Here is a 26,942-nt window from a genome sequence, read left to right on the forward strand (position 1 = left end):
ACGTACTCCTACCAACTATAATCTCATGTAATATTATTCTTCTAAAAAGTTCTTCTTTTATCTCTACATTAACCTACTTTTTCTTTAAAAAATAACATGGATAAAAGTTTATGGTTGAACTTGAATGAGGTTCCAGAGGGAGAAAATTTGTTCATGGGTCAAGAACTCAGCAAGGTCAAGGAAGACCTTAATGAGTTATCACATGCCGAGCAACTTAAAATGTCAATTGAAAAATCTGAAGATAGGTTTCTCTACATGATATATGAAACATACTTTCCATCTGTATTGGGTCTAAAAGAGATCGAGAGGTGTCCAGCAGAGAACAAAGAATTTGCAGAGGAGAAGTTGGTCATGCCTGAAAAAGAAAATATAGCCATAAAATATGTTGTTGATGTGATGATGGAAATATATTTTCCTAGTGCTCTCTGGTAAATTTAATGTTTTTGAGTTTAATATTAAAAGCCTATTCTTGTTTATTAAATTTTCTATTCAGGGTGATGTGTTCATGATCTTCCCCTTACTAGTTTTTTTTTTAAAGATTTAAAGTGCATGAGAGTTTTTTTTTTTAAGATCATGAGAGTTGTTCCATAAATAATGTTAATATAAGCAATTTTCACTTTTTTGGATAGCATGATTGAGTTTTTTTTATACAAAATTGAGAGAAACATGTGACGTTGATCAGCTTAAGAGAAAGTAATTTTTAACATGCTTCTAGAACTCCAACTATCATGCATGCATGGAACTTTAACTTTGTAACTTCTGGATCACATTCTTGACCAGCTCTGCTTCACATTTAACTTGAACAGGAAGTCGTCCTTCTCTTTCCAAAATAGATTTTTTGTTGTGAGGAATTTTGTAATCGTTTGTACCATCACCTTTCATAATCTCCACCATGACATATTGTAATGTCAAAAAAATGTAGTTAGACAACTTGGGGCTGAAATCTGCAAATGCTTTTTCAACCGCATTAACAAGCTCATCAACATTTTTTGGAGATTCCTTATCTCGTAATGATTGAATACCATTAAAAAAGTCAAGATCTAAGACATTGAGATCTGGTGAATTAGGAGGTTGACACATTAGATGGATATTGAACCCCGCTTCTTGTGCTACCTGTGCTGCAACTTGGCAAAATTCAGGATCACTTGGATCAACATGTGATGGTGCATTATCTTGTTGTATAAAAATATCCATCCCAATATCTTCCTTTGGCCATTTCTCTTTGATTGCTGGTATTACTTTCTCGATCAAAAATAACCTGCTTACATCTCTTCCAACCGAAGTCATGGCCTTGGTCTCTAGGGTGCCCGCAGGTTGATTTATACTGCTTCTCTTCGCCGGCTCCTTGGTTATAAATGGAAAAGTTCCAATCTTTCCATCAAACTTCACATTTCCTTGAGCATCAAACCTTGGCCGAGCCACAGCTGTTAAAAACATAACTTTGCCTACAAAATTTTTACTTTTACAAGTACGGTAAGGTTCCTTCTCATTTGCAAGAATATAATAATTCTCTTTTTTCTTGGTTAAGTAAAACCATTTTTCATCAATATGAATAATATTATTCATATTGATGAATTGTGGATCATGTGGTATGCTTTCTTTTTCTAGCATAGAGACACAAAATTGTAACCTTTCCCTCTTATTTTCTTCTTTCAAAACTGGCTTAATGGGATTTGAATGTCGCTTTAGCGTGCCATCTTCCTTTCGCCTCTGCAATGTAGTCTTACTTATTTTTGTGGCATAAGACATTGAGCGGAGAGTTGTCCTTTTAGCTAAAGGTATACGGGAAAATTGTTGCATGTCAATGGTCACCTTTTTACGTCCACAATTTTTGATCCGTCTGTGAGATACATCGAGTGTACCACCATTATTTGATGTATCCTTTGCTTGCTTCCATATACGCTGGATTACACGCTTTGAGACACCTAATACTGATGCAACAGTTTCCGTAGCTGTTCTGCTAATCTTTCCATTCACACTTTTTGCTCGTAAAGCTACGTAAACTGCATGCCGTTGCTCATTTGACAAAAACTTTCGTTTTTTAGTTGGTGGTCCATTTCCTCTGATAGTATTATCATCTTCACCTAGTATAAATAACAATAAAAACAATATAGGATTTTAAAAAATAGAAATTTATATATAAAATGAGATGAAATTTGTGATGATATCTCCACATAAAAATATCCTTCATTCTAATCATAAAAATAAATAATGATCAACTTGATTTTTAATGGGAAAAAAACTTAAAAATCTGGAAAAAAATAAAGTGCACATTTACCAAAAAAAAAAGAGGTAAATTTTTTGGAAGAAATAGAGATTATACACTTACCATTTGGTATTTCATTTAGGTCTATATTTTGCATACGTCCATCACGAAATTGAGTCGGAATCTCTTGTTCATGAAAATTGAAATATCCATCCCCTGTTAATAAAGTTACAAGAATAAAACGTGAAAATATAAAATTACATGCGTATAACATTATTAATATTTAAATTTATAAAGTGAACATGCAAAAAGAATATTATCCCTCTGAAGTCAAATTGGATGCAAACATAAAAATAATAGGAAGAGAACTATACCAATATGAGTGTACACTTAACAAGAAAAAAATAAATTATACACTTACCATTTGGTGTTTCATTTAGGTCTATATTTTGCATACGTCCATCACGAAATTGAGTCGGAATCTCTTGTTCATGAAAATTGAAATATCCATCATCTGTTAATAAAATTACAAGAAAAAAACATGAAAATATAAAATTACATGCGTGTAACATTATTAATAGCTAAATTTATAAAATGAACATGCAAAAAGAATATTATCCATACATTTCGAAGGCATAAAAAGCATAAAAAATATTACCAGTAAGTTGGTCCATGTTTGCAGGGATGTTTAAATCTAAACTTAACTCCATGCCACTTGGATACTCATTCAGATAAGTAGCGGGTACTAAGCATCACCTCTTATAGGAAAAAATGGTGGGAAACTAAAGTTGAATTCCAAAAATTTAAATTGTAGTGGGAATTGTTGGAGGGAATTGAAAGTTTGATTTTAGTGGTAATTGAAAATCTGATTATGAAATAAGAAAAAAAAAATGGGAAGGGGGGAGATTGATTAAAAGAAATTGATGATACAACTCTGTAGTTACTGACTATAAATGTATGTGCAATTACCTAGTCACCTGGACGTAGTTTACGAAAACTACACGAGTAGGTGTACTGCTTTGTTTAAAACTCCTTAAAACCTGTGAAAAACTGCTAGCGACTAACAAATCGGTCCAGAGGGAGTAGGTAACCTATTGGACTTGTAAATGCATTAATTGGAATTTACACTTATGTCTCTAGCTTGCTTTTTGTGCATTAACTACGAAAATGAAGAAAGAAGAGAATTAATTATGCATTTAATGTTTTTAGTGTTGCGTAACTGTATTTGCACGATAAAAGTTACTCTCTCTGTCCCACAATAGTGGTCTTTTTTCAAAAAAAAAATTTCTCATAATACTTGTCTATTTTTAGACTTTAGTTTCCAACATAAATATATTGACATTATTTCAAAATTGCCCTTATTAAAAGTTGTATAACAATTAATAATGGTCAAATAAGAGTCTACATTCATACATTTATTATGATATAAGTGAGTAAATATTATCTAGTTAATATTTTTTAATATGTGTAATTTTTTCAAAGAAACTTGTATTGTGTGATAGAGAGAATACTTTCGTCAATGTGTTTTATCAAATTGTTTCCAGAATTGTTTTTCGATCATTTTCATATTTTCATTTTCAAGTGCTTTGTACTAATAGTATTTTCATTTTCATATTAATCCATCATTTTATAAAATTCAAAAAAATCCATTAGAATTTCAGTATTATAAGATTTTATATATTTTAAACAATCTTAATTAAATATTATCAGATTTTTATGGATAACTTAAAAATCTTGATTAGATAATACCAAATTTTGTGGTATAATTTAAAATCTCAATGAATATCCCCGAAGTTCAGTGAATTTTAAACTATGCCAATCGAAATGGTCGGATTTCATAATTGAAAAAAATTTCTTTAAATTGTTAATTCCGATTCGTTACAGCATTTAGTAACACCATTTACTTGTGGTAATAAATTCCCGCCATCATCAACATCCATAATTCTGTAAATCCAAAATCTTCCCCGCACGCAAAGAAACCTCTTCCCATTTCACATTCTCAAAATTTATACACTCCCCGAAATTTATACTTACAAAAAAGAAGAAATGGAGCTACAAGTGATTGATTTGGCTCCATATCTACAATCAAACGATTCGGATCCGACCCATTTGGATCCGAAACTCATCTCACTCTGCAGTGAAGTCAGTCGGATTCTTAAGGAAACCGGGGCTTTGTTAGTGAAAGATCCGAGATGTTCAGTTGAGGATAATGATAGATTTATTGATATGATGGAGAAGTATTTTGAAATGCCAGCTGAGTTTAAGAGGCTTCAAGAAAGACCCCATCTCCATTATCAGGTCAAATAGCTCTACCCCATTAATTATATTCGTTTAAGTTTGGGTGTTTTGTTTATGGGTTTTTTAGATTAGTGTGTTTCGGTTTGTTTTATCTGTGAGATTCGATTTTTATTGGTTTCTTTTTTATTGTCTTAGAGCATCTCCAATAGCCTCCTAAATTGGCTCTTAAAACAAAAAATAATGAGAATAAGAAAAAATAGAGCTCCAATAGACTCCTAGTGGCTCCTAGAAACACTAGGAGCCCCTTCTCTCTCCTCTCTTTTAAGAGCAACTACATGGTTCTTAACTTGTTTTTTATAATACAATATTCACTCTCACCCATATAACTTTGAACTTTTATCATAGTGGAGTTTAAATAATAATAAAATATAATGTTAGGAGAAAGTATAGAGAGTAGTATTGGAGTTTAAACTCCTAGTAATGTGCTAACTTCGTGGGAGCTTAATATTTTATATTATAGATAGGAGCCAACTAAGAGACTATTGGTGATGCTCTTAAGGGGTCGTTTGGTTCGGGTTTCTCTGGTATCATGTATGGGCTTTGTTCATTTCAAATCCATACATGATGTTTGGTTGAAAATTTTCAATCATGAAACTCATTCGTGAAACCCACAGGTATGAGATTTTCATACCCAAAATGGGAGGTGGGTATGAAACATGGATGTCTGAAATCAAATTTTTTCCTTTTATTTTCATCTCTATTTATATCATTTTATGTATATTGTCAATATAAAATGAAATTAATGACTCAAATATATATATATATATATATATAAGTATTTATTTAATAATATTTTAAATTAATCACTATTAATAACTTATGAATATTTTAATGCAATCATATTTATCCCACCACTCAACCAAACACATGATATCGGGAATGATACCTCAAACCCATGCCACCTTAATTCGAATTCTGATTCCAATCCTATACACCCTCTCCAACCAAACGCCCCTTAAGTGTTCTATGAATCGCTTTGTTTTTTAAGTATTGAAACTTATAAAGAAAAGGCTTAATGATCTTTTGGGTTTTAAAATTTATGTTTGGATACCCGTCAAGCCCTAAAGTATAAATCCATATGATTTAGCAATCAAGATACACAATATATACCTATGGACTCTTATGCCTACCGTGATAGATGAGTATAATGGTATATTAATATTTCAGAGGGTTTATGTGACACAAGTATATATTCCGTACGGGTTAATTGACATTTCATCACCCAAGTACTCAACTAACATTCAAGTTGCAAGGATCATAAAACTCAAAAAGCTTTCAAATAAATCACTTAATCAATTAAATCTTGCAAATTAGTCAATCTAACATTAAAAAATCAGGGCCGTTAAGTTGAGTTTGAATTTAACGGAAGTCCGTTAGATGTTGTTTTGTTAGCTCCACCTCACTTGCCATGTAAGAAATGATGTGTTTAATTGAAGGATGATTGGCAGAAAGATCACTCAACTTATGCGTAACTTGCAAAGGTCATCAAACCCAAAACATTTATAATAAATTGTAAAACATAATATTAATTTCACAAATTAACTATATTATGAATATATCGTTGTTCGAGTATAAATTCATTGTCTTAAATTTTAATATCAATAAATCAATTTTTTTGGCTAAATGTATATATACTCGAGTACTCCCTCCGTCCCCTTGATTAATATACATATGAACCGGGCACGGAGACTAAGAAAAGTGTATAAAGTAGTATGAAATAATGGGAAAGAGAAAGAAAGGTGGGTATAGTGGTGGGACCCATTAATTTTTAATATATAAAAGAGAGATAGTGGAGTAAAAAGTAGTGTGAAAAGGAAGGAAAAGTGAGAAAGTGGTGGGACCCATTAACTAATTTGGGAAAATTTTGAAATGTATAGAATTAAGTGGGACATCCCAGAAAGGAAAGTGTATAGAATTAAATGGGACGGAGGGAGTATTAGCTTATGTAAATTAGTATATTTATCAACATTTGTATTTAAGTTATTGTATTAATTACATCATTATTGTTCTTACTAGTTACTAAAAATCTTGTTAAATAAATCTTGTTAAAATTTATAATTTATTTAGTATTATGATTTTATTCGATTAAATTATTAATTGTATTGCTCAATTCTATAAAAAATTCTTCTAATTATAAATCAAGATTTGCATTCTTAATATAAAAGATAAGATAATTACATACTTTAATTACTTGCTTGAAAGATTCTTTAGTTAAGTGACCTAACTACAAGTTGGGTATGAGTTAAATGAGGTTTTAGATATTAAAGAGCCATATCAGCATTTCAAGTCATTTTTCCATTCAATTTTTAACGGTTTTTGATGGAGAAAAACTCGATTGAACGTTTCAAATAGTTTAGTGATTTCATTGCAAGCTTTTTGTGTTTGACAACTTACTTGCAAGTTAGACTTGACTTAAATGATCATTTGGCCATTAAACCATGTTCCGTACTTGTTAATAGACACATATCCCTTATCTTGGGCTAAAAGGGTCCAGGCCACACAGACCAATCGACGAAGTCGAATCATAGCCTATTACAAAATCGACTTTATTTTTAATTTTATACATTTCAACACTTTAGTCGTTTGGTTGGAGAGGAGGTATGAGGTTGGAATGAGGAATCGGGTTAAGCTGGTATGGGTTTGAGGTATCATTTCTGATATCAGGTGTTTGGTTGAGTGGTGGAATGAATATGGTTGAATTATAATTTTTATAAGGTATTAATTATAATTAATTTAAAATATCATTAAATTAATATTTATATGTATTTTTGAGTCATTAATTTCATTTTGTATTAATAATCTACATGAAATGATAAAAATAGTAATGAAAATAAAAGGAAAAAAATTTGATTCCTGAAACCCATGTTTCATACCCACCTCCCTCCTTGGGTATGAAAATCTCATACCTTGTGGGTTTGAGGAATGAGTTTGATGGAAGAAATTTTCCAACCAAACACCAGGTATAGGTTTGGAATGAACAAAACCCATACCTGATACCAGGAAAGCCCGAACCAAACGACCCCAGAGGAGTATTAAGGAACCCATGTGTGAACAAGCACCTTAAATGGTGCACCTACTGTCTTTTCTTGCTGAATGTAAACTGATTGATTAGCTCATATGATTATTTATGAAGCTCTTCACATACAAATAGAGGTAAGAATAATACTTGATTGCATATACTATATGATTTATAAAAAAACTTTGGAATCAACCAATTACCGGAAAAAAAGCGAAGTGCAATGTGATGAGTGTTTGTTCACACAATAATATTGGTCACTGGGTTCTTTGAAGGTGTTAAAGACACATACATCATAAGGTTTATAAGCTTAAAAATTCCGCTGACAATGAAATTGAGACCGAGTGAAGTGAACTCCGAATCCTCTACACATCATCCACCAAAATTTCTAGTAGTAACAATTACATTAAGTTATAGTGCACCAAGACTTTATATTTCAACACAACTGTCATCAAAGAAAAGATCTCAAAGATGGAACATAAGTAATCTCAATATAATTATGTCTTTCATATTAGAAATTGTTATGTTTGTTTAAATTTGAAGCACTAATATTTTCTACACAGCCAGTGCCGACATGACGTGAACTTATAAAACATGGCAAATTCATTTGCACTTAATAGCCCAAAGTTAACCAAAGCACCAAATTTGGTCCTTCGGCCCCTCCTTCAACGTGCCATAACTTGAACCTTCACTTGATTTTTTTTTTTGAAGTGGAATGTATTTAGACTGCGCAGTTTTACTTTTTAGAAATGTCGTGTGTAAGGAGTGTCTATCTGGAGAGGAGAGTACAATATGTTGTACTCGCCCAAATATATTTTTATGTCCAAATTAAAGTGTCGGAACACTATATATTATGTTCCCGAGTCTTTTGTTTCTGAGTTAAAAGTTTGGCAATCAATCAAATAATATTTAACAAGAAAAGAAAAGACAGTAAGTGGGACATGAGAGATGTTTGTTCATACCATACTCTTTGTTACCATGTTCCTTGACATTCTCTATTAACACTGTAATATTGTTGAGACGCTAAATAATAAGGTTGATTTTGTGCTAGGTTATGATTCAACTTCCTTGATTGCTATACTGGTCCAAAATAAAATTTGTGGCTCAATGACGTTTTGATCCTCAAAATTTATGACTGTGTACCTTTTAGCCCTAAGGGGATATGTAACTATTGACCCTTGTACTATGACAGCGGCAGAGGTATATAACGGTATATATTAGAGGGACGATTATGTTTCTTTTTTCCGTTATATATAGGATATATTTCCTTATAAACATGTGTTGCAGAACAGAGGTCAATACGCATATATCCCATACCTTAAGGGTTAAAAGTGACGAGTTTAAACTTTATATTTCTGGATAATAATGCAGTATTTGACTAAATTGGTTAATGGTCTGATGAAGAAATCTTGGTATGTTAAAGAAGATGCCGTTGATTGTCATATGAAGTTGGTTGCAATGAAGGTGTTGTGACTTGTGAGGGTTTTTTATTTTTAGTTTTTTTTTACATGTGGAAGATCTCAATTTTGTAAAGTTTTTGTTTTGTTGTTAGGTCATTTATATTGCTTGTTATTGAGAGGAATGATTAGGGTCATTGAATTTTTCTCAGTTAAATAATTTGGAAGAAATTGCATAAATTGATCTATAAATGTTAGGTATTAATGGGTGTGTGATGGACTTATGAAGATGTTTTGCCTTTTCTTTTTCTCAAAAATTAACTTGGTGAGTGTAAAGGATTTAGCTGTCATGAGTGATTGTTACACTAAAAAGTGTGATAGAGGCAGAAGAGAGTTTTAAATTATCGAGTCTGTAGTTGAACTTTTTTACTTGAATGAAGATATTAGCTGTTACAAAAGCAGGAGCAGGGGACAGTCGCTAATCATGGTACACATCAGGTCTAGTTTGTAAAGAGTGATATGGTAATAAATATGGAGCAGTTCTAGATAATGGGTCATAACTAGAAATTATTTCTATCCGATGGCTGATGGTCTGTATGTAACACAATGGGGATTTTAAGGCTAATTTCAAAATTTGAAGTAGGTGATTTGTGTCTATGTGGTGTAAGGTTTGTCCTAACCTGTGAGAGTTTTAATCATCAATATTTTGAAGGTTACATATCAGTTTTAGAAGCCAAGGAATGAGTATATGGTCCACAATTAGGGAAACATGAGTGGAAGATTTTGTTCTTCAGTGTGGTGTAAGTGACAATACTTGCTAAAGGTTTTGGTTTTGTTTGGCTAGTAACAAAGGGTAGTGAAACTTGTAGTGTGGTACTGTGCTTCACTGGACAGCTTGCCATAATTATTGGAGTGAGTACGGAACCGTTAAAGCTTCTAAACTATTATATATTGGTTGAGATGAATAGATGATAGGATACAATTGCGCGTGGTATTTTATGTTTGCTGTCATTACGTGAGCTAGATGGCGAAACAAGATATTGGTTGCTACACTTGCAATCAATAAATTGGTCACTATGTACAGTGTGTGTGTATAGCAAGCTGGACTTTCTTAAACCAAATTCTAGGAGATATCTGGATTGCACAAGTTACTAGGTGAGAGTCGTGTCTGCTGGTTGAATTAGGTTGAAGGTACACATAGTTGTGTATATACCCTCAGCGGAGTTGTTAATGCAAAAACACAATGCTATCTAACATGTTTTGAGCCCAGTCGTCTAGGTGTTAAAAACACACAGGTGGCCGCAAGGAGCACTAGTATCTACATTCCACAGTAATATAAAAAACCACAATATATCAAATTCTTGTGCAGTTCATTTACAGGTGCATCATGCATGTAAAAAGTTAAAACCAAATTCTGGCAGATTGCTGAAATGTACTTACTTCAAGGACCAGATGAGGACTTATACATGGTGGTTTTATGAGTTCGAGGGTGGGGGAGATTATTTTTGTTACAGTGCAAGTATAAAGACTCTAATTACCGAGGGCATTCACAACTCTTGGGCTTCACAAACCATTTTCGGGTGGTTAAATAAATCGCAGATGGCTGTGATTTATTACATATCATCCCAGAAAATTGAGTGACATAAGCAAAGAAAGCTTTCAGAGGTAGCACACTTTCAGCTTCTAAAGTGTTGAAATCACAATATCTCTTGCTTCGGAAAACAGAACACATTCTGGTTCTGCTTTGTTTAGGAGAAATTGTTGTAATACTGCAACAAGATGAAAGAAAGAAGAAAGAGCTATTAACAAAGCTCTAAGAAAGGGAGTTCTGTTGTAGAGAGAAGTGCTGCAATGTCTGCTGTTCTTAAAGCTGTGGTTAATGGATGTTTGAAATTATTAATAAATCTGAATGATACTCTCTTGATTGTTGGCCAAGTTTTTTCAGAACTGTTCACCTCCTCACTAGTTTCTATTTTGTAAAGATCTTTTTTTTGTCAGAAGTTTTTTCAGAATAATATAATTCTTGTAACTGATGGTGTTGAAGTTCAAGATTGCTTTGGTTTATGGGACATGTAGTCATTTTAATACATCATCTACATGTCTGTCTGTGCGTATTTTAAATAATCAAGTTGCCTGTGACAGGTTGGAGTGACCCCTGAAGGAGTTGAAGTTCCTCGTAGTCTGGTTGACGAGGAAATGCAGGAAAGGTTTAAAGAAATGCCAAAAGAATATCGACCATTAACTCCTACAGGACCAGATCCCAAGTGGCGGTACATGTGGAGGATTGGTTCTCGACCATCAAATACTCGCTTTCAGGTTAATATATATTCCATGTATTCAAATTGATATTTGATGTATTACCATTATTTAGAACATCCTATCTGCAGGAATTGAATTCTGAACCTGTTATACCTGAGGGTTTCTCTGAATGGAAAGACACAATGGACTCCTGGGGATATAAGATGGTAAATGCTATTGAGGTAAGATATCAGTGTTATATGTTCAATTCTGTCAGTTTGCATTGTGACTTACAGTTTTATATCTCTGAACTATTCTTTTAAGGCTGTTGCTGAAATGGCAGCAATTGGATTTGGTCTTCCAAACGATGCATTCACTAGTCGCATGAAGCAGGTACAGGCTGCATGTTTAACTGTTTTTCAGTATACTTGTTTCTTTATAACACTTGCTTTCTTGTGTACTCGTTGACATAGAACAAGTTAAGTGTGCAAAATGGCTTTTGCGGATTTAGTTTGTCTAAAATGCTGGTTCAAAATATGCAAAATTTTGCATAAAACTTAAAAATCCAGCACCCTACTAGAATTGTTTATAGATAAATATGGTAAGTGCAAACAAATTAATTTGTCAGATTCACCATCTTCGTTTTGCATTCAAGTGTCTACAGGCTACAGTCTTTCTGATTAATGTCTGCATTTACATCTACTGAGGCGAGTGTCCTAATAAATTTTGTATGTTCATTGTTTGCATAATTTAAAAAAATAAAAGGATTTAGAACATCATTTACAAATTTATTATCAAATTCCTTTGTTCAAAGTTAACTCTCAAATTTCCAGCAGAGTACAGATGAAAAGATAGGTTTCCATGCATGTGTATATCTTGTTGTATATTGGATGTGCCATAATAAATTTTGATTGGGTTGTTGGTTTTAACAATTGCCTTCAAACTTAATTCTAGGGACCACATCTTCTAGCTCCAACAGGTAGCGACCTCAGTCGGTATGGCAAGGAGGGCACTGTGTTTGCAGGGTACCATTATGACCTTAACTTTCTGACAATTCATGGTAGAAGTAGATTTCCTGGTTTAAGCATTTGGCTGAGAAATGGGCAAAAAGTCGAGGTGAAGGTCCCTATTGGATGCCTTCTTATTCAAGCTGGAAAGCAGGTAAGGGTGCATTTCAGATTAGGGTTTCCTTGATTTTCCAGGATAAAGGTGTTAAAGAGTTTGATTATATAAACTAGTTTGGTGGTTTCTAATCCTTGTTTCACTTGAATTTTGCTTACAAGGTGGTTTTTATAGATGAAGATAAAGTATAAAGGAAAATGCCCAGTATATCCTGCTCGTAGAGCTGAAAAATCTTATTTGTATAATTCTTTGTAAAATCATAATGGACAAGTTTAGTTGCAAATAGGTTGTATACACTTGTATAAAAATCAAATCGGAAGTGACAATGTGTCCTTCAAATGATTTAAAAGAACTGTGCCAATCTTTTCCCAGTGCTTTATTCGATATAGTTTTCCTCATGCTGCACCTTGAGGAATTACTTATGTTTAACATATATAAAAAGGTTTTGCAGTTTGAGTAATGTTATATGAATTATGATTGTTTAAACTTGCACACTGTTTCTATGTGCAGATAGAATGGTTGACTGCAGGAGATTGTATAGCTGGTATGCATGAAGTTGTCGTAACTAAAAGGACAACTGATGCAATTAAATTAGCATTGGAGCAAAACCGCAGCCTCTGGAGAGTGTCATCGACAGTGAGTGTATCAATATCTGTGTTATCATAACTGTTGCAATCGTTGATTGTTCCTCAAATTTGTTTACATGGTATATTGTGTTGCTAATGTATTTTTTTTTTTTTTTGTTCAAGTTGTTTGCACATATAGCATCTGACGCTATACTGGAGCCGTTGGGTCATTTTGCTGAATCTCCTCTTGCTGCCAAGTATCCCCCAATCTGCGCAGGAGAATTCGTCGAACAAGAGCTTTCTGCAATTAATCTCAAAGGAAATAAAGGAGCTATGTAACTCAGCAACACAGGCTTATTTGAGACTGATGCAGATGCTAGTAACTTCACATTATTCTGAAGGTCTAAATTATATAGCAGATTGGGATATTGTTGTTCCGCGAATCTGTAGCCTGGAGAAACACTAGGCACTACATACAGACCATATTGTACTTTATGTTACTGGGATATGAATGTTACTTCTTTTACCAAAAGCACTGGAATGCAAAATATAACTTGTTAAGTCCTCTGAAATGAGTCATTTAGTTTCTCATTTTTTTTCGGTAGCATTCTGTGTTTTCTTCTTTTACATATAATCTTGTCTTGTATAAATTACTGAAGACCATTTGAACTATTACAACTTGTACATAATTGACCTAGCATACGTAAGGTGAGCAGGGTCATGAAATATGAGTTTTGAAACTGCTGAGGAGAGGCAGAGTTAGCTTGAAAATAGCATGATTCAACTGTAAATGAAATTAGGAAAGCGGCAAAAGATAGCTTGGGGCAGCATCCATGGCTCATGTATATAAGTAAGTTTCCATCTGTTGAATTGATCCATCAATTTCAGAATTCTATTGAACATAAAAATGGGAAAGCTTGTCGACACAAGTGCATTATTTTCAGTACTAATGGTGGTGTTGGTGCTGGCAGGATCAGTGCAGCAGAGCAGCGGACGTACGTGTGGGAACACATTCTTCTCATCATTGATTCAGATGATTCCATGTCGTGCAGCAGTCGCCCCCTTCAGCCCCATATCACCAAGTCCAGCTTGCTGTGCTGCCATCAAAGCACTCGGACAGCCTTGTCTATGTGTGCTTATCAACGGCCCTCAGATATCTGGTGTTGATCGGAACATGGCATTGCAGCTACCTGACAAATGCACTGCTAATTTTGAACCATGTAAGCCTTTCTCCCATTTTCTTTTCTACACTTGAAATACTTGCTCAGCTTTTTCGGGTTTTCGAGTTTAAGAGAGCTGCAAACTCCACTAAATGATTGAAATTTTTGCAGGTGAGATTTTGAAGAAATGAGGCTGGAGGAAGTGTAGGAATAAATGTGGATAGCTACTCTATGGCTGTCCATGTAACAATGTACTAGTGCTATTAATATTATGGACTACATATACATTATCTTGATATGATTAGATTTCAGTGTTTCTTAAGTTAAAAATCTTATGGCATTGCATTGGAGGATTTGAACACAAGCAAAAACCAAGGCAACTCATTCATAAACAAAACTCGCCTGCTAAATTAACTTGGTCCATTTTCAGAACATCAAAGATCAAAGTGGGTGTCCACAGCCTCAAATCGTGTTGGGTGTTTTTAGTTTTGAAACAAAAATAACACAAATTGAAAAAGGCTTCCATAATAATGAAAGAGCACCGGAACATAAATAATGCTGCAAAAAGAAAGAGAGTAAGAAACCATAAAAAGGAACGATGAAAATTATGGAAAAGGAAAAAGATATATATATAGTGAGGCTCAGATTTGTAGAAAGTGGGACACCGGAGGATCTGATTCCGCCATGGCGGCAACCATCTCAGTTGCTTGATGGCTGATCTATAAAATTATGTTATGGTATATATTTAGAATTATTATTAAATAGTGTATAGTGTATAATAATTTTTTTTTTGACAGAAGTGTATAATAGTTGATGATAAAAAGTTATTGAAATGACATAAACACTTAATTTTCAAATTATAACCGAGTATAAATTATTAAATTGATATCAATCCTTCTAATATTATTTTTGGAAATGCAACGGCACGGCAAAAAATTTACTCACCGATTAAGTTATTATATAAAAATTGGTAGTGTATTAGATGTGATTTTATAAAATTATATAAAATTGAAACGTTATTTATATTTTTAAAAGTTCTAAAATTTTGGATGTTAAAATATTTCTATTCATATCATGCAAATTATGAAGGAAAAAAAATTGTATATCCTCCTATTTTTTGGTGTTACCCCCGATTAACATAATTTCAAATTTTAATATCCCAAACAGCGTAAATCAAAAATATTGACCCCGAATATCAGTTATTAACACTACATCGTGTGACATTTTGTTTTAAAAAAACAAAACGTTACACGAAATAGGGTCGGCAACCTTAACTCTACTTCATGTAAAGTTTTCAAAAGATAAAATGTTATACGAAGTGTCAAACCTAATTTCACCTTATCCATCATACTCCGCTAGATGAGATTTCTGCTCATAGATTTCTAAGCTCACGTTGCTTAATTCACAAATACCATATATTTGAATGCCGCTAAGAAAAGCTATTTGTTGAGATTTCATTGGTGAGATCAAGGAGAGGCTAAACTGATTATCGAGGACAATCAAGGGTCATTTCAGGTAAGAAATCAAAGGAAAAACTGCTAAGAGACGAGTTCTTGATTCTTGAAACACTACACAAAGTAGTGTTTGGTTGCTTTTAAAAACTATAACACTATATGATGTAGAGTTTTGTATTTTAAAATAAAACGCCATTTCGTCTATAATACCGAACAATATTTGGGATAATTTCTCCCATCTCTATTATTTTGGCATTACTTGTAAATTTTGTGATATCTCCATTCTCCTTATTTTTGTGCAGTTTTTACATATCGAGCCATTAGATGGGCGAAAAATGGTCAAAAATATGATTCCTAAACTCTAAAGCGCATGGATAGAAAAAATTTGATAAGTAGAAACACTTAATCATAATATTGATATTTAAATCTATTTGATATATTGAAACGGGATCGAAGAGTTTATACCAATTCAGTACGAGGACGAATTCGAGAATCAAGATGAAACGATGATACAACGATAATACAGATTTTAAGTTCGGAAACGGGAAGAAAGAGATCATATAGATAAACTCGATGTGTTATCCTACTAATATAAAAAACCTCTTATAATAATATTGATGAAAAATTATATATAATTTACTGTATATATTGTTTAATTTAATAATGGATATATTTATAAATGATCGAATCCAAAATACTTAAGAAATATATTGTTTTAGATAATACTCATATATGTGTGTGTGTATATATAAATATAAGTGTATACATATTTTTTTTCCTAAATAATTCATATTCTAATTTATATAGTAAAAACATTTTTTATATAAAAAATATATAATCGATGCGTAACATGAATAAAAGCAATATTAATAATATATATATATACAAATATTATATAATACAAACTATATATATAATATAAAAATATTTATTTATATCATGTACATGCCTTTTATTATATTATATCATTATATATAATAAATATTATGAGGATAATTTGGTTATTTGGTATATTATCGCAGAATCAATACCAGTTACATCTTATTGATAAAGATTAAATTTATATAATAATAAAATAAAATGTATTATATATAATATATAGAATGATTAAATCATCGAAGTACGTTTTGTTCCTAATTTTTTTTTTGTTTTTTATATTTTCAACAAAATAGACAGGTGTTTGGCAAAAATCAAATATTACTCGTAGGAAGCAGGAAGAAGCAGCGGCGTCGTTTGATTCTACACAAGTGAAAGATCGAAGAAGCAGCCATCGGAAAAGATGATCGGAGTCGGCAAGACCAAACAATACGCTAACGTCCTCGACAGACCTATCAGCAAAGGCAAACAAGAGGTATACATACACATCTCTGTATCTATTCCACTCTCTCGATCTGAAACACACGCACAAGCATATCATCACACATACATCATCCTCATTGTTGAATTTCAGATGCTGTTTATACAATTGAATCATACTAGTAGCTTTTTATAGTGTTTGTACTTGGACTAGGTGAGTGATGAGTGTGTGTGGCTTGTCGAAACTCGATGATTCTTGTTACGGAGTTGAAATTGGAAATCAATTTGGTGATGTGGTTGTAAGTGATGGATGTTTTGTTGTAGGTCAGTTTGAGTGCGTTTGCGTTTTTGTTTTCGGAGCTGGTTCAGTACAATCAGACTCAAGTTGATAATATTGCGGAATTGGAGCGGAGGTAAGTAACCGTGCCAACTATGAGATCTGATCCTACTTTCTTACACAGATCTAATTGCATCGTTGATGTTATTTTCTAAGTCTATTGCTCCCATTTACTTGATGAATTTATATAATTGTATAGGTGATTACTTTTTCATGTATCCTATGCAAAAAATGGAACTTTCTCGTGTACCACCTCATATTTGATTAGCATTCACATACAATGCGGTTTTTTTTCTAGCACCTGACCTAATACTGTGGATTGACATTGCGAGGAGTATTTCGAATTTTTTTGTCAGCTCTTTGTTCTTGTTATTTTGTTTATGTTATAAGGTTATATATGTAAGTTTACTACCTTTTTGTTTTTGGCAATTTTACCCTTGTGTCCTACTATAATATATAGTACTCCCTCCGTCCCCCTCAATAGTTTACATTGAGTTTGGGCACGGAGGTTAAGAAATATGTATAAAGTAGTGAAAAAGAGAAAAAAAAATGGTTGAAGTGGTGGGACCCTTTGATTTTTAATATATAAAAGGGAGATAGTGGAGTAAAAGTAGTGTGAAAAGGAAGAAAAAGTGGAAAAGTGGTGGGACCCATTAACTATTTTAGGAAAGTTTTGTAATGTAAAGAAATGAGGGGACATGCAAAAGAGGAAACTCTAAAGAATTTAGAGGGACATAGGGAGTAACAGATACTGGCAAACACATAAAAGAGACTTTTTTTTGCCTCTATCTCTTAACATTTTACTGTTATTTTTATATATTTCTGCTGCTTAGCGATCTGCAGCGGTTTTATCCAGTTCACACAGAATGCTTCTTTAGTCCTAAGTCATGCAATGAGAACAATTTTTAGTTTACTTTAGTTCATAGAGGTATAATTCATTATAAATGAGGTGGTCGATATCAAGATTTTAGCTACACTTGTATATTATTCTTGAACTGATTGTTATGATTGCGACTAATCTATTGTTTAATCTACTTAATGGTGTTGTGAGGCATCTTCCAACTAATAAAGCCAAAGAACAGGATAATAGTGAGTGTCACTTACAATAAGGATAGTAGCCATATGTGCTTACAGAAACTGACCAAAAATAAAGCTGAACTACGTTTGAAAATTGCATATCTTTAAACCAGTATTTGCTTTTGTTAGTATACTTACGTAATTTAAAAGTTTATATTTAACTAGGAACTCGTATCAAGACATATCAGCATCGTTGTCAAGTCGGCGATTAGTCGACGACTAGTCGGCGAGTCGACATAGCAGAGAAAGTCGACCCACGACTTGTTCAGTTTGGCGTTCATGGGTTTTACCCAGATCCGATCCGGAACCTGGGCCCGAAACCCGACTAATTACTTGACCCGAACTTAAAAATTAGAGGTTTTAATAAAACTTACGTGATTTTTAATTGAAACCTAATGTCATCATCTCCAGTTGCCTTCATCTCCGATCTCATTGATGCATAATTGTGTTTGTTTAGTTTATTCGACTCTTTGATGCATTATTGTGTTTTTTAAGTTATTTTCACTATATGACTTTGGGTACTTTAACTCACTATCTATTAGCTTTATTTGATTTATGGAATTGATATGTCTTAACTAATGTTATATATTATAATTACTCTAAATATATGTATGTCGACTATTTTTCAACTTTTTACGAGTAGTCGGGCGACTTGTCGACTAATCAATTTGAAGGTACTTGGATGCCTAGGCTCGAATTGTCGACTTAACAAGCTTGCGATATCAGCTTTGTAGGAGGTTTTGGAATTACATTGCTCCAGAACTCACCTCTGTCTTTACCTCCCATAATGTCGGTCAAATGATCTCCGTTCGACTTCGTAAAAATAACTCATGACTGTAGGAATTATCTTATATGAAGTTGTATTGCTACGACAATCGATCAGGGGAAGCCCATGTGAAAATAGTTACAAAAAAATATGAATAGAAAAAACAAGTCGGTGACATAGATATCGCTTAGAGATTCTTCAGCTTCTGTTTGACAAACCATACTGGTATATAGTCACCTCTCTTGATGTTTATTACATGACTATTAGAACTGATTATACCTTCTTGTACAGATCCACCCTTGAACTTAGTATATAGCTTTCTAATATTGACTATTAAAAATTTTGAAGCACCTTTAACTTGATAAGAGGACATACTCACAATAAGGCAGAGCACAGAATTCTGCAATTGTAATGAACATTAGTTGAAAGTAACTTAGATTGTACAAATTCATTAGGGGTAGATAATAGCTTCTGTTATTGATTATGATACTAGATACGTACTTAGTTATAATTATAAATTAGGATTTGTTTTCTATTGTTTAGGATCTTGCTTGTTTCTATAGTATTAAGATATTAATATATACAATTGTAATCATTGTTAATATTTAGAGTTGAGTTATAGATAGTGTACATCAAAGAATGCCTGGAACTAATAACTTTTTTTATATGGATTATAATCATTTTCATGTGATAAATGATTTATTGAAATAATGTATAGATCATTATATGCCAGTCAGATTTATAAAGCAGAAATATTTAAAATTCAAGTTTTTACTAAAAATAAAAAAGGATGTGCTGATTTATCTGAAAGTTGCATATGATAATGATAATGCCGATTCTGAGTGATCTATTTGGATGGTTTACAGGTTGGAGGATGCAGGATATGCTGTAGGGGCACGTGTTTTGGAACTTCTTTGTCACAGAGAGAAGGTATGACATTATGCTAGTGCTGCATATTTATGTGAATTATATAGTATGACACATTAGAGATTTTGTTTGGACCATGAAAATTTTAGGATGACATTTTGAAATTAAGAGCTGCATAAAGTTTGCATATTGAGCATAATTTTTGTTTTTCGTTCACATTACACATTTACATGTGTATGCTCCAGTGTGCTTTGAGGTTAAATCGAAAATAATTAAATAAAGCTACTGAAATGCTTAGGTTGGTGTGTGTCCTATATTGACAATTCACTTGACAATTGGTTGATTTTGTGGCAATCAAAATTTTGTAGCTGTAAATTTCTATTCGTATCATAATGGTTTTATTAGGATTAAAGTATGCTCACTAAAGCATATTTTTGACAAATATTGCAAGTGTAGGAAAAAATAACACCTTGATTATAGTAAAAATGTTTAGTCCCAAAATCACGCACTCTCTTTAATTGACTTTATATGCTTTTGATTCCTTGCTAGGCCATGCATATGTTATATCTGGAGTTATTTATGTGTTCTTAATCTCATGTCATGCATATGGTTTTGTCCTGATGCGGCTCGTTCTCATTTTATCAGTGATTTCCTTAATTACCAATCTTTTGGTTTTTTTAATGCTACAGGGAAATAGAAGGGAGACACGCTTATTGGGTATATTGTCTTTTGTGCACAGTACAGTATGGAAGGTGTTGTTTGGAAAGGTCTGTACATTCTTTGACATTTTAGCTGATCCTGCAGAATTTTGTTTAAAAATTAGTGCAGTAGTCACAGTGAGGACATTAATTTTGGATAATAAAATTGCAAGCTGAGTCCTGTCTGATGGCACATATGCAGCATAGATCTTGTCTTGGGGTGGTAGAGGGCAGGTTTATGTGTGCCAGATGCAACTTGATTGTTGCTCTCACTTATTGTAATTTCATATGACATCGCTTAAACCTATCACTGTGTAAGCATGTAGCATGCCATCTCTTTGCCTACGGGCTATGGCTAATATGATGAATATGAGAGGACTGAGATAATCTTATAGTGCATGCTTGCACTTGATATGTAAATGTAACGCTTACAGTCATTTCAAATGCTAACTACTTCTTCCTGTATTCTCAGATGTCTCTAATATAGTATTTAAAGACAGTCATTCTTTTACTAGTACCTCTTTGAGACATGAAACACAATTTGCTTAATGAAAATAATACATGCCCCACAAGTCAAGCAACTAGGCAAGTGATCAGTTCAATTATATTAACCTGCCTCAAAAGTTGTGCTCTAGTTACACTGTCATCATCTGATAAGTGAGCACTTAGTTCACTTGCTCTATAATTTTCTTATATTCTTACTAGGTAGCTGACTCTCTTGAGAAAGGCACTGAACATGAAGATGAATACATGATTAGCGAAAAGGAGCTCCTTGTGAATAGGTATCGACATCATGCTTCCTGTTCTTACAATGTACTTCTGTCTATCTATGTTGTGCATTTTAGCTGATGTGTATCTGATATTTTAGGTTTTTAATGTAGGTTTATTTCAGTACCAAAAGATATGGGAACATTTAATTGCGGGGCTTTTGTAGCAGGAATAGTGAGGGTATGTATTATCTTAGCTCTGTTTACATTAATTTTGATATGATATAAATGCTCAGAGGATCTTCCTTTCCTCTTGCAAGGGTGTTCTGGATGGTGCAGGGTTTCCTGCTGTAGTAACAGCCCATTTTGTACCAGTGGACGGGCAGCAACGACCTCGAACAACTATTTTAATAAAGTTTGCTGAAGAGGTATTGTGAAGTTTGAGCTTACTTATTTCTCTAGACATTTAATTCCTTTGTACTTGCTTCCAGAACTTCGTCTGATTTAATCGATTTTGGAGCTCTAAAGAAATTTACTTGTTTTAGGCACAACTAGATTGCTGGTTCAATTTTTTTTTCATCCAAGTAGCTAAATTATTTGTACTAAAAGTATATGATTGGTGTTGGGAGATTAAGGAAAGTTAATATACTATGTTCTGAATTTTCTTAGGTGCACTGTGTTAAATAGTAAAGGTGAAAATTAGCATTCACTCCATGCACATATTGTTAAAAAGCAGTTTTTATATGCTTATTGTTGTTATTTTTTTTGAAACCTTTCGAGCTTTGTTGTTTCTGTTAGTTTGCTTGTTATATGCTTTTATTAATGTATTCATTTGTTAGTTACCTTGTGTAAGTATTGAGTATAGGAGAGAGTTGTAGTAATTCCGCTATGTTCAAATTTACTAAATTAGCAAGTTGAGTTACTATATTTGGTATAGTCACATCAGCAGAGTGTAGTTTCAGTTCGGCACTAACTTGCTAAAGAAACTTCGATTGCAGCTCCTGAGGAAATTTATTTGCTAAAAAGTTCTAATTTGGTCACAAAATTTTAGCTCTTACGGCGCCAACAATTCTATATACATCTGATTCTTATTCTGCATTGTTATTGTATTTAGGTTTTCTAACTTTTATTACTTTGACCTATTCCAGGTACTAGTAAGAGAAGCAAGATTAGGATGACATGCGGGTGAACTTAATATGTCGTTGTCCTATGTTTAACTACCTCGTCAGCGTGCCAAACTTGCTTGGTGGATGGTAGAAGAAATGGCGATACATTGCTGATTTTGTCTCATATGTGGCAGAACGAGTACTGTCAGATTTATGAGCTTAAGTGTCAAAGATTTATATTTAAATTTCAGTGTAAAGGAATTACATATTGAACCAACAAAAGAGCACTGATGTTTGTCTATTATAGAGCTTGGCATCAAGCTGTGTTTTAGTTATATGCGTTGTTTTTGTTGGTATTAATTTCTCCGGTACCGGACGCTGTTCTTGCATTATATATATTTCTTAAAAGATGATGATTTTCTTTCGGATGCCCACTGATTTGTAGATGAAGTGTTATTATGTTATATATCCTTCACGTTCCTGCATGTGATAATAGAAGACCATACAAATCGATAATATTTAGCAGCTTACAATGAAATTATGGAAGAATGAGAAAATATACAGGACTTGAACAATTATATAGTATCAAAATTCAATTTAAATTTAATTTCAGCAGTATATATTGAAATTGAGATTAGTTTGATTATGAAGTGAATAAATTTTTTGAATCGAAAATAATAAGATTGTGGTTATTGCACTCTATTCAATGTAAATCTAAATGAGTTGATACCGTACAAGTAAATTCCAACTCCGATTTATTTTCACCAAGAGCAAGTTAATTACGTTCACGTACAGCAGGGACGTATGAAATTTTGTTAATTTATTGAGATTATTATTGATGTATCATGTATGTAAAACAATTGTATATTTGTATCTGATTTGCTTGTTATTTGCTGTCAGGAAGGTGTTTGCTTAATTGCTAATCAGCAAACATGTCAGGGTATGTCTTTACTTGTGATTTATTATGTCTGTTGTACTATGTTTTTTTGCCATTTTATTCGTCGTGATAATTCGAGCATTTTATGACTGCATTTTTACTTGTGCACAAGTTTGTCAGGGCTTAAATTGCTACCGCTGCGTTGATTGATTGAAGATACTTGCATTGCAGTCGATGATGTTGTAACTGGATTGGGTTTTATTTTTCTGTTTAGGTTAGCAGGTGGTATTGATAAATGTATGTTACTCCCTCCATCCCTTTGAATTCTATACACTTTCCTTTTCTGGATGTTCCACCCAATTCTATACATTTCAAAACTTTCCCAAAATAGCAACTTTTTATAATATAAAAATCTCAACCACCCACTAGTTTCATCCACTTTTCTAAATCTATCATTTAAATATTGATGGGTCCCGTCACTTTACCCACTTTTCTTTCTTTTTCCCACTACTTTATCTTACTTTATACACTTTTCTTAATCTCCATGTCCAATCCAAACGTATACAACTCCGAGGGACGGAGGGAGTAACTGTTAAGTAATAGGTAGACCTGGCAATTCGTTCATGTCGTATACTTTTTCGTGTTAAGTATAAATGTTCATACTTGTTAATATGTCTGCATACAGTTGTGTAAGATTGATTCTGAAGGCAGTGCTCGGAAGGTAGTTGGATGTTCGCGTTGTTGTGAAGGTAAGATCAGACACATTCGGAAACAACAACCTTATCACCCGCACCCCTGCTCATAAACCCGTCCTTCCGTTTTGTTTCTTTCTCAAGCAGTACATTAGCATATACTCTGCCTGCAGGACTATGGAGAAGAAAGTGAAGGGCTCAATACAGTTCAGGCACATGTGAAGGATAACTAAAGATTGTTGAACTTCAAGCTTGTTTTTGTTTATGAGACTCTTCACTTTTAGACACACATTTTTTTTTGTTCTGTCGATTTCAGGGTACTGGGAATGGGAATTTTCTTCTGTTTTATTTGCAGTGTGCTCATACATTTGATGGGGTAATTTATCCGCTCAACTAGAATTTTTTACCATATAATATTAGTGTTTTTTTAGCATATTAAAATTTCAAATAGTCGTTAGTTGTACACTAAATCAATGTCAAAAACTTGACCCGAACCGAGTAGGGCCAAATATGAGCATACTATGTTAACTGACCAATTCTCCTAAAACCTCGAGATGTTAGGAGGAGGGCTTAACAGTATCATATTATTATATTTTAACGTCATCCTCATGTTATTCTGCATTTGGACATGGAATGCATTTCTTCTGCATTAAAGAATCATATCTGCAGACTGCAAATTATGAGCATGGTGAGACATAAGTCCAAGAAAGTATATTCTGATCCAAATTGGACTCGATCAAATTTAAAACTAAGTTCCAAGAAGTACACTCTAAACAAATATCTATGCTCAAATTACTGTGCTGCTTATAATTTTTAATCAGATTTTAAGAGTTTATGCTTATCCAATATGAAATAATGAAGCTAAACTAGACGGCCATCTATTAAAATAAGAGTTTATTCCCTTTTGCACCCCGCTGGTTTTGGCCAAAATCACTTTATTACCTATACTTTTTATAATTGCACTATGCATCCCTTTACTATTTTTGGTGCGTCAGTTTGCACCTTTCCGTTAAAAGACACATGGGTAGTTTGGGCAATATATAAAAATTAATTATAGATAGATCTTTATTTATTTTTTTTGACCCTCTAAACGATATTTTTTGAAAATTCTTAAATAATGAAAGTTGTAGACAACAAAAAGATCCTTTTAAAACAAAAAAATTCAAAATTATTGAAATTTTTTTGTAATTTTTTACTAGATTACCAAAATTAGAGATCTTGTAAAAATTCGTAATAAATTCAATTAATTTCAGATTCTGATAATTTTTGATGATTCAGAAACCCTTTCAATTACCTATAACTTTCGTTCATGTTGTTTCCTCATATTATGTTTTGAAATATTTTTGAAATAATAAAATGTATTTACAACTCATGTTTTTAGTTTAAAATTCAATTTTTCAAAAATATTTCGAAACATGATATGAGGAAACAACATGAACGAAAGTTATAGACGATTGAAAGTGTTTTCCGAATCATCAAATATCATCGAAATCCGAAATTAATTGAATTTATCACGAATTCTTACAAGATCTCTAATTTTTGTAATCTAGTAAAAAATTACAAAAAAGATTTCAATAATTTTGAATTTTATTGTTTTAAAAGGATCTTTTCGTTCTCTACAACTTTTGTTCTTTAAGAATTTTCAAAAAATATCGTTTAGAGAGTCAAAAAAATTAAATTAAAATCTATCTATAATTAATTTTTAAATATTGTCCAAACTACCCCTGTGTGTTTTAACGGGCAGGGTGCAAAGTGCCGCGCCAAAAATAGTAAAGGGATGCATAGTGCAATTATAGAAAGTACAGGTAATAAAGTGATTTTGGCCAAAACCAGCGGGATGCAAAATGGAATAAACTCTTAAAATAATTATGCATGAAAACTTTCAAAGCAAAATAATCAGTGTGTACAACTTATACAATTATGGTCAAAATCTGATCAAATGAAAATACGCTTATAAAGGTGAATTACATATGTGTAAATACAATTGTGATGGCTAACAGCTGCCTAAGTTTTAAATAATTGAAGATCATCATATCTTAGCAGGTGCAAAACGTTATGACATGAAGAATTCCCCAGATGATATTGGTAGGTCTACATTCTTTATCACCAACATGATATTTAAAATGATTGTGCTTCAGCAGTTAGGCCTGTTCTTTGAAAAATTCAATTCTTTAATCGAATTACATGCATATCACGAAAAATTGCAGGTTTTTCTTAGCAAATCTGGTCCATGCATTTTGTAGTGGCTAGTTCACAGATGTGGAGATGAACTTGGACACGAAGTCCTCAAACTCACTTGTAAGTCGATCAGGCCTGGACTCTAAACTCCGTTGTTCAATGTTCTTTTGTAACGAGCATGAATGTACATGTAGTCTGCTGGATATCTCTCTTCTCTGACAAAAAAATTTGAAACATTCAAATCTTAGTAACTATAACTTTAGCATAATTTGCAGGGGTAATTACACATACACATGTAATTTACTCAATATTTTCATAAATAAAAATGATAGATTCTAGAAAACATTTATCGCTTATAAAAAGGAGCCACCATAGGTAGAAGAATAAAATGGTGTATGAACACACAAAAAGTTTAAGTCCTTTTCCCTGGCAGTGGCAGACTGGCAGGCAATGCAGCACATCTATATTGAAATTGGAGGGCACAATGGCTATGTCAAATTTTGTGGTTTGTTTTTGATTTCTTTTTGTAATCAAATAGTGTTTTGTCCCTTTTTTTCTCCCTATCTATCTTTCATGATAAAGATTCAGTATCATAATTTTTATTATCCTTTTCTATTTAACTACAGTTTTCTATAAAAGTTATGTTCATCCCTCTTCTCCAGAGACTCATGTCTTGAGAGGGACATGTAGTTTGTGGGGTAATAATTAGCACTAAAAATAAGAAGTTAATAACTTGTAAACTCCAAAATTTATTTATATTGATGCATAGAGTCATTCTTTCAGGTCAACCAAATATAGTCTTTTAATTGCTTCCAATGAATCTCGACAGTTATTCCATGCAAAAAAAATAATAAGAGTATTTCTAAAATATTTATTTAAATTAG

General features: G+C 32.8%; 4 protein-coding genes across 4 annotated transcripts; 3 read left to right on the forward strand and 1 right to left on the reverse strand.

Annotated features, from left to right (window-relative positions):
- Nucleotides 1-744: 744 nt before the first annotated feature.
- Nucleotides 745-2,880, reverse strand: LOC108201239 (uncharacterized). Its single transcript, XM_017369532.1, has 4 exons — nt 2,865-2,880; nt 2,628-2,720; nt 2,330-2,422; nt 745-2,084 (listed from the first exon to the last, which is right to left on the reverse strand). Exons 1-4 carry the CDS (start codon nt 2,878-2,880, stop codon nt 745-747), a joined length of 1,542 nt encoding a protein of 513 aa, XP_017225021.1.
- Nucleotides 2,881-4,108: 1,228 nt separating this feature from the next.
- Nucleotides 4,109-13,408, forward strand: LOC108200453 (uncharacterized). Its single transcript, XM_017368608.2, has 7 exons — nt 4,109-4,504; nt 11,060-11,233; nt 11,305-11,397; nt 11,480-11,548; nt 12,110-12,316; nt 12,788-12,913; nt 13,027-13,408. Exons 1-7 carry the CDS (start codon nt 4,253-4,255, stop codon nt 13,180-13,182), a joined length of 1,077 nt encoding a protein of 358 aa, XP_017224097.1. The 5' UTR covers nt 4,109-4,252; the 3' UTR covers nt 13,183-13,408.
- A 258-nt stretch (nt 13,409-13,666) lies between these two features.
- LOC108200454 (protein LIM1) lies at nt 13,667-14,307 on the forward strand. The gene is made up of 2 exons (XM_017368609.2): nt 13,667-14,063; nt 14,175-14,307. Exons 1-2 carry the CDS (start codon nt 13,751-13,753, stop codon nt 14,192-14,194), a joined length of 333 nt encoding a protein of 110 aa, XP_017224098.1. The 5' UTR covers nt 13,667-13,750; the 3' UTR covers nt 14,195-14,307.
- A 2,341-nt stretch (nt 14,308-16,648) lies between these two features.
- Nucleotides 16,649-22,739, forward strand: LOC108200532 (uncharacterized). The gene is made up of 8 exons (XM_017368721.2): nt 16,649-16,808; nt 17,078-17,166; nt 19,800-19,863; nt 20,490-20,567; nt 21,204-21,280; nt 21,380-21,446; nt 21,526-21,633; nt 22,354-22,739. The coding sequence occupies exons 1-8, from the start codon at nt 16,737-16,739 to the stop codon at nt 22,381-22,383; spliced, it is 585 nt and encodes a 194-aa protein (XP_017224210.1). The 5' UTR covers nt 16,649-16,736; the 3' UTR covers nt 22,384-22,739.
- The last annotated feature ends 4,203 nt before the right edge of the window (nt 22,740-26,942 follow it).

Source organism: Daucus carota, chromosome 9, assembly GCF_001625215.2.
Source record: "Daucus carota subsp. sativus chromosome 9, DH1 v3.0, whole genome shotgun sequence".
NCBI lineage: Eukaryota > Viridiplantae > Streptophyta > Magnoliopsida > Apiales > Apiaceae > Daucus > Daucus carota.